The 9,264-nt window shown below is 44.9% G+C and overlaps 2 protein-coding genes across 4 annotated transcripts; both read right to left on the bottom strand.

Moving 5' to 3' along the window:
- Positions 1 to 54: 54 nt before the first annotated feature.
- Positions 55 to 2,232, bottom strand: LOC133143087 (upstream-binding factor 1-like protein 1). Of its 2 annotated transcripts, XM_061264845.1 has the most exons (12): positions 2,022 to 2,232; positions 1,779 to 1,963; positions 1,631 to 1,702; positions 1,366 to 1,521; positions 1,250 to 1,305; positions 1,151 to 1,172; positions 1,010 to 1,062; positions 807 to 948; positions 693 to 734; positions 506 to 550; positions 365 to 433; positions 55 to 292 (listed from the first exon to the last, which is right to left on the bottom strand). In XM_061264845.1, exons 1-12 carry the CDS (start codon positions 2,029 to 2,031, stop codon positions 245 to 247), a joined length of 900 nt encoding a protein of 299 aa, XP_061120829.1. In that variant the 5' UTR covers positions 2,032 to 2,232; the 3' UTR covers positions 55 to 244. The 2 variants fall into 2 exon arrangements, with proteins under 2 accessions (XP_061120829.1, XP_061120828.1); XM_061264844.1 differs by having other exon boundaries at positions 1,779 to 2,232.
- Positions 2,233 to 2,372: 140 nt separating this feature from the next.
- Positions 2,373 to 8,055, bottom strand: slc4a1b (solute carrier family 4 member 1b (Diego blood group)). 2 transcript variants are annotated; one of them, XM_061264839.1, is made up of 18 exons: positions 7,916 to 8,055; positions 7,596 to 7,644; positions 6,202 to 6,376; positions 5,985 to 6,120; positions 5,840 to 5,912; positions 5,717 to 5,759; positions 5,425 to 5,609; positions 5,158 to 5,362; positions 4,862 to 5,065; positions 4,646 to 4,794; positions 4,334 to 4,528; positions 4,012 to 4,260; positions 3,849 to 3,938; positions 3,614 to 3,780; positions 3,298 to 3,539; positions 3,023 to 3,192; positions 2,778 to 2,951; positions 2,373 to 2,695 (listed from the first exon to the last, which is right to left on the bottom strand). In XM_061264839.1, exons 3-18 carry the CDS (start codon positions 6,356 to 6,358, stop codon positions 2,615 to 2,617), a joined length of 2,520 nt encoding a protein of 839 aa, XP_061120823.1. In that variant the 5' UTR covers positions 6,359 to 6,376; positions 7,596 to 7,644; positions 7,916 to 8,055; the 3' UTR covers positions 2,373 to 2,614. The 2 variants fall into 2 exon arrangements, with proteins under 2 accessions (XP_061120823.1, XP_061120822.1); XM_061264838.1 differs by lacking the exon at positions 7,916 to 8,055 and having other exon boundaries at positions 7,596 to 7,756.
- Positions 8,056 to 9,264: the final 1,209 nt, after the last annotated feature.

Here is a 9,264-nt window from a genome sequence, read left to right on the forward strand (position 1 = left end):
TGGGATAACTGCATTTTTGGAATACAACTAACAGACCTAAAAAAACAGCATTCATTTTTTCCAAAGTATTTAAATACTTTATTACACACAATTTAAATGCATCCAAGTGCAGATAAACACAGTAGAGACACACAGAGGCAATTAATAACATTGTCTCTGCTGGCATTTTGAAAACATTCATTAATTCATCATCCGAATAAAATCCAAAGTTTAACATTTCACATGAAAGGAGAGCTCTGTCCATCTAAAACACATTAAAGCAAATGTCACCGACGTCCTCATCATCAAACTCCTGTGGATTGACATTGCTCGTTTTAGTGTGGCAACAACAACAAAAGATAAACTCCAGTTTCATCATCCTGACCTCATTGTAATCCAAATACTGTTCCTCTTCATCGCTGCTGCTATCCTCAATGTCTTCATCTTCAGAATCCTGAAAGACAAGTGACACAAAAACATGACAAAAATACGACGCTGTAAACAACAGAGCATTCTTAATACTCACTGAGGGTCTTGTATCCGCGTTGTGTCTGTCAGGGCCTTGACGACTCTGTCATGGAAATGTTTGGCGTGAATTTCACAATAGGGCCAAGCCATTTGCAAATGAATCCGATTTTTTTCCCCGGCAATATTGCAATTTAACGTGATGTTTTCCCGCCACGCTCAACTTCACCATCTTGAAGAAGACTCACCAAACGATAGTGCGTCATCTTCTGCGCGTAATCTCTCTTCATCTACGCGAGGTAAATACGATCATACTTCAAATAGATAAACAGTGTCCACGTATAAAAAGCTTGCGCACGTACCGTTTCGCAGCGCGTGCTGAAGCTGCTCTTCTTGTCGTCTGTCAACTCACGCCAGCGTTTGGCGCACTCAACCATGTAGGACTTTTTGGTAACGTCCTCCATGGACCGCAGCTGCTCCTTGCAGAATAATTGATAACCGCTTCTACAGACAAATTCAAGCAAATTAATAATAATCATCGGTAACCCTTTTGTGTGCGTCTTACATGGGGGGCTTTGGAGGCTGGGGGTCCCCTGTGGATTCCTCCAAACTTTGTCCCTGGAAAGAAATGCATCAATTCAAATTTTGCAACTGCACTGGGTCAAACAAATACGCCTCCAAATGGACAGGTGTGAAGTTCTCGTACTTTTCGCTTCCTCTCCTCATCCCTGCAACAAGAATGAGCCACATGGATTTTCTTTAAAAACAATATTCAGATGACTTGATCACAAAATGATTTTAGTACCTTAACTTCCTCTTGTATTGTGCAAACGCACGCTGGTACTTTGCCACATATGGGGACTGTAATTGATGAAATGAGTCGTGATGCATTCACAACAAGAAAAAAAAAATGGGGCTTACTTTTTCTTCTTTTGTCAGGGTTTTGTATTTGTCTGTGATTAATTTGAAGAGCATTTTGCGAGTCAACCTTGGGTGCTGCTCATGATATTTGTACATGTTCTCATGGTAAAAAATGATGCTTGGATGACCAGGTTTCTTTGGGCGCTTTGAATGAACCTAAAAGACAGATGGATTACAATTACTGTGTGTATTTAGTGGGCATTTTCTGTTTACAATGTGAATGCTCTGTTGTTAAATGGACCAAACAAGGACTTCATTCATTTACCAGTCTGGGTGTATTTGAAAGTTCATCTGCAGCTTCATCAAGAAGCTCTGCGAGTGTTCGAAACTTGCGCATCTGTAAATAGAACGAGCATGTTAGTACAATACAAAATTTCAAAAACGATTCTTATTCATCAGGAAACTCGGCTCACATTGTGCGCTACAACTCTCCATTTATCTCGGCAATCTTCAGGTGAAAAGGGAGGGAATGCCACTTTTCCCCAGTCCAGCGACTTGACGCCTTGGGAAAACGTTTTCATTCGGTCAGAGTCTAAGATGTTCTTCTTCATCGCACTCACAAGCTTCGACAGATTTTCACTGGACCACACTTTGTTGCCTAAAGAGAAATACATTTCAAACAAACGGCTGGAGTTGCTGAAGTATGCAATACTTACCTGTGTCCATTTTGGCTTCGAGCGGACTTCTCGTTGGTTGCTCTACGTGTTTCAGCGTTATGTCGTGTTAATAACAAAAATACGAGTACCACCATGAATATAATGAGAACATGTCACTGACGGGCAAGCATGGCCTTTGGAGAACCAATCACGAACGAGCATGTCTTCTTCGTGTAATCAGGATGACGGGGACAAGCAGACATTGCGCCCTCTAGCGTTCCGATGTGAGTAGAACTGACTCCTGTTTACTGTAAAACAAAGGGCAGTAATACAAATAATATACTGAAAAAAAACACATTTTAAAAGCATTATTTTGTGTTCATGTTAGAAGGAAGACTATAATCCACGATCGAATGTTTCCGCAATGATCATTTTATTTACTTTCAGTAAAATATGAAGTCCTTTCATGAGTAGGAAAACGGCCAATTTTTTTTCAATTAGAAAAAATTGATTTGTCACATTTAAATAACAGTTCGTAAGAACTATTCTACAGCCACTTTTAATGGAATACAATTACCAGCAAACTTTAATTTGAGTGGTGTTTTCTGTTTTTTTTAAATGTATTTTTTATTACAAGTGGCCATTCTCTACATCTACAATGGCATCTGAGTTTCCCAGTACACATCTTGTCCCGGCTCCTCCTCAAAGGTCACTTTGGCGTCATCAGCATCCAACTAAACAACAATCGAAATGTCAACTAAGAGTTTAACATTCACATACATAAAATGTGCTGGATTAAACTGAAAAGCCACTTACACATTTCATCTCCAGCTCGGTGAAGAGACGCCCAGTCATGAGCATGCGTAAGGGAATGGTGAGGATGAGTATGAATGGGAGTGCAAGGGATGCCGGACTGGATTTAATAATCCACAGAAGAGCCAGGCTCACGATCTGGATGACTGTGAACAAGTGCATTCTTTTGGTGTTCACCTGCCATCAAAAATGTAACGTTAGTCCCCCAAGCTCAACCGGTGGTAGTAGTGGCAACCAGCGATTCTTACTTTGGTCGCATATGGCTCGTTGGGATGATATTTTTTGGGGATGAGCAGAAGCAGCATACGATCCCACAGCTGGATGCCGTTGAGTGATGTGACACCCATGTAGAGGAAGATCCCAAACAAGGCTGCCATGGGAATCAATTTCAGGATGGGCTCCATTAAAATGGACAGACCTAAAAACAAAGAAACCTTTTTATAATGTTTGTAAACAATAAGTGTCAGGGTACTTTGATTGAGTACTTGGGAGTTACTTGTGACTTTCTGCCACCTTCGCTTACCAACCAGTAGGGCAACAACAATCCCGCTGACCCTTTGTTCCAGCACTTTCTCGATCACAGGTTTGGTTCCTTTGCTCATGACGGTGAGGGCGTTGGCGTGAGTGACAGAGCGCACCGTGGCGGCGCTCAGCCACGGCACGCCAAATATGGCGCTGATCCCGCCCATGCCCACCAAAATCAGAAGGTCAAAGTGGAAGCCGGAGCCTTTGACCATCTTCCTCTCGGGTTTGCTCACGATCAAGCTGGGGCATTTCGTTTGAGGACATGAGCCATCTTACCCGAGAAGCTTTTTCTTTAGAAACGCCGCAAGACCTACGTTGTGATTTGAGACTCCAAGAAGATGAGGATGAAGACGAGCAAAGCCGGAACGCAGCACGCAAACATCATCCATACGGGGAAGGGTGAGTGCTCGCCAAATGGGTTGATGAGCCAGCCTCTTTTGGCGGGATTCGACACCATCAGACCTTTAGGGACCACCAGTTTCTACAGAAAGATTTGCTTTTTCAAAACAATGTCATCAAAATTATGCAAGGCATTCACTCCACGCCAACCTGAGTGTAGGTGTCTCCAATGGAGTAGTCCACCACAATCATGAGGAAAATGGCAATGGGCACACCAAAGTCACCTAACAAACGTCTGACCTGTAAGAGCGACACCATGATGATGATGATGACGAATAACAGTTTGTTGCAAAGGGTAAAAAGAGCTACTCAACTTTCCCGGCAGAAATGTTCCGTTCTTGAACTGGCGCAAGAAGTATGCAATGAAGAAACAGCCAAGCATGAGGCACATGGAGAGCAGGGCCGTGTTAGGGTAGGCTGGCATTAAAGTTCGGGCGATAACGGTCGTGTTGCCTGTCTCGTTGTCGAACATGACCGCCCGTTCCACTTTTGGGTGCCAGGGGTTTTCTAAAGATGCGTTCAGATGATCGTAATTCAGAATCAGCGGATGAGCCTTGAAGATCTGGAAAGGTGGGAGAGTTTTGTACTCGGAATCATTTCGGCTGACGGAAGACGAGCAACGGATCAACCGTTACCCTGGCGAGCTTGGCGAAGGTTTCGTAGATGAAGATGATGGAGATGAGGATGGAGAAGATCTCCTGGGTGAAGCGGGAGATGAAGCGCACCAGGAAGCTTCCCTCGCACGCTACGATGACCACCACGATGATCACCAGCCACACGCCCACCCACACTCGCCCGACGATGTACTCGATCTCCTGGGACTTGCAGAACTGGATCAACGAGACATGACGGTTTGTTTTGCTCATTTCTTGCTACGTGTCCTCACGTTACGACGAATAATCTGCTCGACGCGTCATTTTGATTCTTTTTATTTTTTTCCGACTCACAGCAAAGAAGGCCTCTTCAAACACTAACAAAGGACCGGAGAAGCCGATGACAAGAACAGGCTGGGCAGCAACGAAACAGAAGATAATCCCCTGGATGCTTGTGGAGATGAGAAGCTCCGAGACGCCCATCATATCCTCCACCTTGTCCGCTAGACGAAGACGTAGCACAGCTAAGCACCACCGTCTCATTTATTCATATCGGTACCGCGTACAGACCTAGGAGGCCCCCAAAAGTGATGGCGGGAGAGAGCGCTGCAAAGTAGATGAAGATAATGGCAGCAAGGACCTGAGCGTTGAGAGCATCGGTAATGTCGCTCTTGTAATACTGGTATCGTCTTCGAATGTCTCGTATCATCCCGCCGAACGGTCGACCCGTGCGGGACAGGGGGTCTTCGGGCGGTGGTGCGGAAGAGAATGTAACTGCAAGAAACCCAAAACTTGATTCGGTTCTGAAATGTCACCTCGAAAAAGCTTTTCCATGACAATTTCTCCACGAGCTTTGGTGGCCTTACTCTGACTCGGCTTGCTTTCCAACACGGGCTCCGACGAGTGGACTCTATCCTTGAGCAATTTCTTCTGGAAGTTGACGATGGAAGTGAGCATGGCTTCGTTTTGGATCTCGGTGGGCGGGATGACAATGCTGCAGTCCATGAAGTCGCCGACGGCTTCGGTCAAGTTTCGTAGGCTTTTCGCCCGAGACGCCGTCTGGTTGAACAACTGGTGGACACAAACAAAGGCGATAATAGCGGACTTGCACTTCTGGGTGTCGGCAGACTCACTTTATCGGCCATGAGCGCCGCCATGGCTCGCCCGGTTTCATGGTAATCCAATTCGGCATTGGCGGGCCCGATCAGCACCAAGACGAAGCGTATCGGCTCTGGAGCCTCCAAGGCCGAGTCGAGCGCCGCCGCCTCCTTCAGACGCACAAAGACGACCGCTGGCTTTTCCAGGAAGTCCAAAACTCCTGCGGCAAACGTCGGCAGTTTTATGGATGCACCGAGGAGGCCCAAAAAATGTTTAGGTGCCTCAAGATGGATGCAACTTTGATTACGTGACAGTGAACCTTCCCACCTACTAACACCATTGAAGCCTCGACGTGGTCAGATTCTTCCTTCTGCACAAAACAGATTGACGGATTCATTCGAGTTACTCGAGATTGTCTTTTAGTATTTTGCTTGTCACTTCAAGTCGTACCCTTTCCTTGACGGAGAACCTGTGGAGGTCCACTTCGTCCGTCAGGGCTTGACTCTCTGGATCGGCTTGTTGGCTGGAGGGATGAAATGCAAAATGGATTGAGATTACAAGTGGAGCGATTCCCCGCTGCTTTTTTGGTGTCTACCAGCGGTTCTGGAGCAGGCATTTCATGACCCCCTCCTGGTCTCCTGGTCTGATCTGCTTCTGCTTAAGCATTTCAGCGACAATCTTCTCTGCGATGCCATCCAAGGTTTTCTCCACACAGTCGAAAAGCACCACACCTGGATGCAGAAAATGGTGGGCACATTTTTATTGTGTCCCAATGTGACATTTGGAGAGTTCTTTCTCGATTAATAGATGACCAGTGTTCATGGAACGTCGCAACTGGACCAGACTCTTGAAGGTGAGGTACGAGACGGGCGAGGACGCCCACACGCCGGACTGTGGATCGAAGCTCTCCTCGTTGGCCGCCCATCGCCCCGTCTCCTGCCAGTAGCTCTGCTCCTTGTGGTCCATCATCGACGTTCTCAGCGACAACTGTGGCGCGTGTCGGAAATGCAAGAACATGGGAGATGATTTGAGATGATTTGGCCTTTGCGTAATTTTTTTCGGTCAAGCCTTTGTCTGCATTGACATCTTGGGAGTATGTCTAAAGGTTAAACATAGTGGTAGTAAGCTTTGGGCCAGTGACAGCTCATCCAGGGCATGTTTGGAATGTCAATACGCGCAGCATGCTGGAAGTGTGCGTGTCCCTCATTTGACAGTGCGTGACAGGTATGGCGCGTGTGTAAGTGGGGCTGGATTGTGGAAATCGAAATATGACATTTGAATCAGAATTTATCGTTGTGTATTTACGACCTACAGTCAAACGCTTTCTAAAATTGCTGCATAAAAACAATGCTTATTATTCGACACCGACGACAATGACTTCAATTCAGATTGGGTTTTCTTGAAGTGAGAAAGTTAATGAGGTGTTGTGCTGCGGCGCATTCCGTAGACGCTGAAGTGGAATGTGACAACAGAAGGATTTATTTCCAAAACACGGATGAACAAAGGGGCGGGAGATTAATATTGGATTGACATTTGGCGGAAGTATCAGTGGCGCCTCTGTGTGTGTGTGTGTGTGTGTGTGTGTGTGTTGACTGCCTTGATCTAAGTGACAGTGTGACTTTGCGTTTTCGAACTAAAAGGTGCACATTCGGGTCCTGATGATGCACTGAGAGAGAGGCTGTTTACAATGTATACTACATCATTGGCTCTTTGACTTTTTACACCAAGTACCACCTCAAAAATACTTCACATGATGACCACCAACTTTAAAATGCATTTTCTCCACAATCTACTGTATAACATTGATAACAATATATCAGAATAATCGCATATGTTATATTATATCCTTCAGATTAGCTGCAAAGCAAGTTCTGAATGAACACAATAAAGAAATTAGTCTCATTTTTGACCTCTTACTTAAAATAAAGCTTTTCAAAAATAATTTTAATTTATAATACGGTGTCAGACCAGAACAGGTAATCCGACTCTACATCGCTGAAAGTTACTATGACATGGATTTAATATTATTATTATTACTACTGTGATGTCATACCTGTCCATGCATACTTTATTTGCTCGTTTATCATTCAGCAGGTGTTTAAAATAGATAAAATACCGCAAATTTACTAACACTGCATGGCTTTCCTATTAAAACTCTGCGTGGCGTCATGGTAGTCGGAACTTTCGGCGCGACGGTGGCACCTACCTCGTGCGGTCATCCACCAAGCGGACAGAAGCGGTGACAGGCGACTGACCTGGGAAACAAGAGCAAAGTGTGACTTGATAAAAGGCTATATGTACGGATGCATCCTGCAAGATGATGGGTGGTACACCCATGCGTGCACGCGTGCATGCATACGATTCACAGTCTGACATCCAGCACCCATAATATTGATAGTATATACAGCTGCTCGCTATGTGCGGAGTCACACTATGTCATTATGCAACCAGCATCTTATCCCATTTAATGTCCGTGTTTAGAGGTCAACAAAGGCTTGGATTACACTTTTGGGTTGAGGTGCTCACCTTCAAAAAGCTAAGCATGGTCGCTCTCCGTGCTGTCCATAGGCCAGGAAGCTCAACGTCCAACGGAGAAGAAGTTTTGAGGTGCTCCACAGCGGAGTTTACGGCCGGCATCACCTGAAACCATCGGAGGGTTAGGGTTAGAAGTTGAGGACAGATCACCATGCCACCTACTGGAGTGGATGTGCAATCATGATTGACTCTGCGGTGACAAAGAAAATATATATACTGAATACTTGACCTCAAATAAATGACAAGCCATTGTCAAGATTGGTCAGCAAGAGGTCAGCGGGCCCGGCTTGAATGTAAACACATATGCAAGTGTCAAACCATTAAAAAAGCCAAACAAACTATCTATTTACATCGAATAAAATCAATGCTGCGCTGAAAAATCTAATCAATAGTGATAGCCTTGTGTGATACAGTACTAGCTTGGAGTAGCTGTGGATGTCTACCAACAGGGGGCGGCATTGCATCACAGCAATTGCACATCTCGGGTTGATTCATCCTGCAAAAAAGCACATCTGTTACTATATGACATAGATTGATGAATACAATCAATACATGTGACAGAATTATCTTCAAGTTCTATAACACTGCGAGTATCTTCCGGATCGATACATAATGACTGCATTGAGAGCCCGAAATGCCCGAGGCGGATTTTTTTTTTTGTCTCTCCTCACATCTGATCAATACAAAAGACCCACTCACTGACAAAAAGCGCCCTAGAAGTCCCGCTAAAGATTCCGTTTGACATAAGGTTACGTGAGGGACAATAGATGTCAAAATATGCCTCCAAGTTCAGAGTTCAAACATGACTGTCCTCTGTACACATTGGGATCGCTTTGAAGAAAAAAAAAATAGCTTCCACATGGTGCGATTTACACCCATCGACCATCTAAAGACTGCAAACGAGCGGGAAGCTGAGGTTACTGTGGCCGTATAAATAATGTATGAATGCAAAGAGGAACAGATGCACACACAGAGAAAATCCATGTCACTGTCGGCACATCAGCAAAAATGCACGACAGCCATCATTAATTTAGATCCTTTGCTTGGCGATAAAACCAGCACTATTTGAGCAAACACACTCTCCGGCACTTCAAGTTAAATATCTTTAAGGGGACGGCGCGGGTCGTCGTGATGCGTACCCAGGGAGCGCTTTTTGATTTGGTTTTATATCCAGGCAATATTTTGCCTCAGGTGTCACGTTATTCAACAGAATGCCGTGTCCTCCCATGCATAAAGGCGGCAGTGTTTTCTCCGAGGAGTCACAGTTTAATGAGCAGTTAAAAGAAAAAGGGGAAGAAAAAAAAAAAAGGAAAGAAAGAAGTCTGTGTTTCATTTAGGGG

The sequence above is a fragment of the Syngnathus typhle genome, linkage group LG18 (genome assembly GCF_033458585.1).
Source record: "Syngnathus typhle isolate RoL2023-S1 ecotype Sweden linkage group LG18, RoL_Styp_1.0, whole genome shotgun sequence".
NCBI classification, from domain to species: domain Eukaryota; kingdom Metazoa; phylum Chordata; class Actinopteri; order Syngnathiformes; family Syngnathidae; genus Syngnathus; species Syngnathus typhle.

What these genes read in the sequence shown, in the direction of transcription:
- LOC133143087 (XM_061264844.1), bottom strand. Translation starts at nt 1,979, where the DNA reads ATGTATTTCTCTTTAGGCAACAAAGTGTGGTCCAGTGAAAATCTGTCG. An exon ending in TTTCAAATACACCCAGACTG is followed by an intron (nt 1,522 to 1,630) that starts GTAAATGAATGA and finishes TCTGTCTTTTAG; the next exon opens with GTTCATTCAAAGCGCCCAAA. An exon ending in ACGCGGATACAAGACCCTCA is followed by an intron (nt 434 to 505) that starts GTGAGTATTAAG and finishes CTTGTCTTTCAG; the next exon opens with GATTCTGAAGATGAAGACAT.
- slc4a1b (XM_061264839.1), bottom strand. Translation starts at nt 6,358, where the DNA reads ATGATGGACCACAAGGAGCAGAGCTACTGGCAGGAGACGGGGCGATGG. An exon ending in TGCCTGCTCCAGAACCGCTG is followed by an intron (nt 5,913 to 5,984) that starts GTAGACACCAAA and finishes TCATCCCTCCAG; the next exon opens with CCAACAAGCCGATCCAGAGA. An exon ending in TTGGAGTCTCAAATCACAAC is followed by an intron (nt 3,540 to 3,613) that starts GTAGGTCTTGCG and finishes GAAATGCCCCAG; the next exon opens with CTTGATCGTGAGCAAACCCG.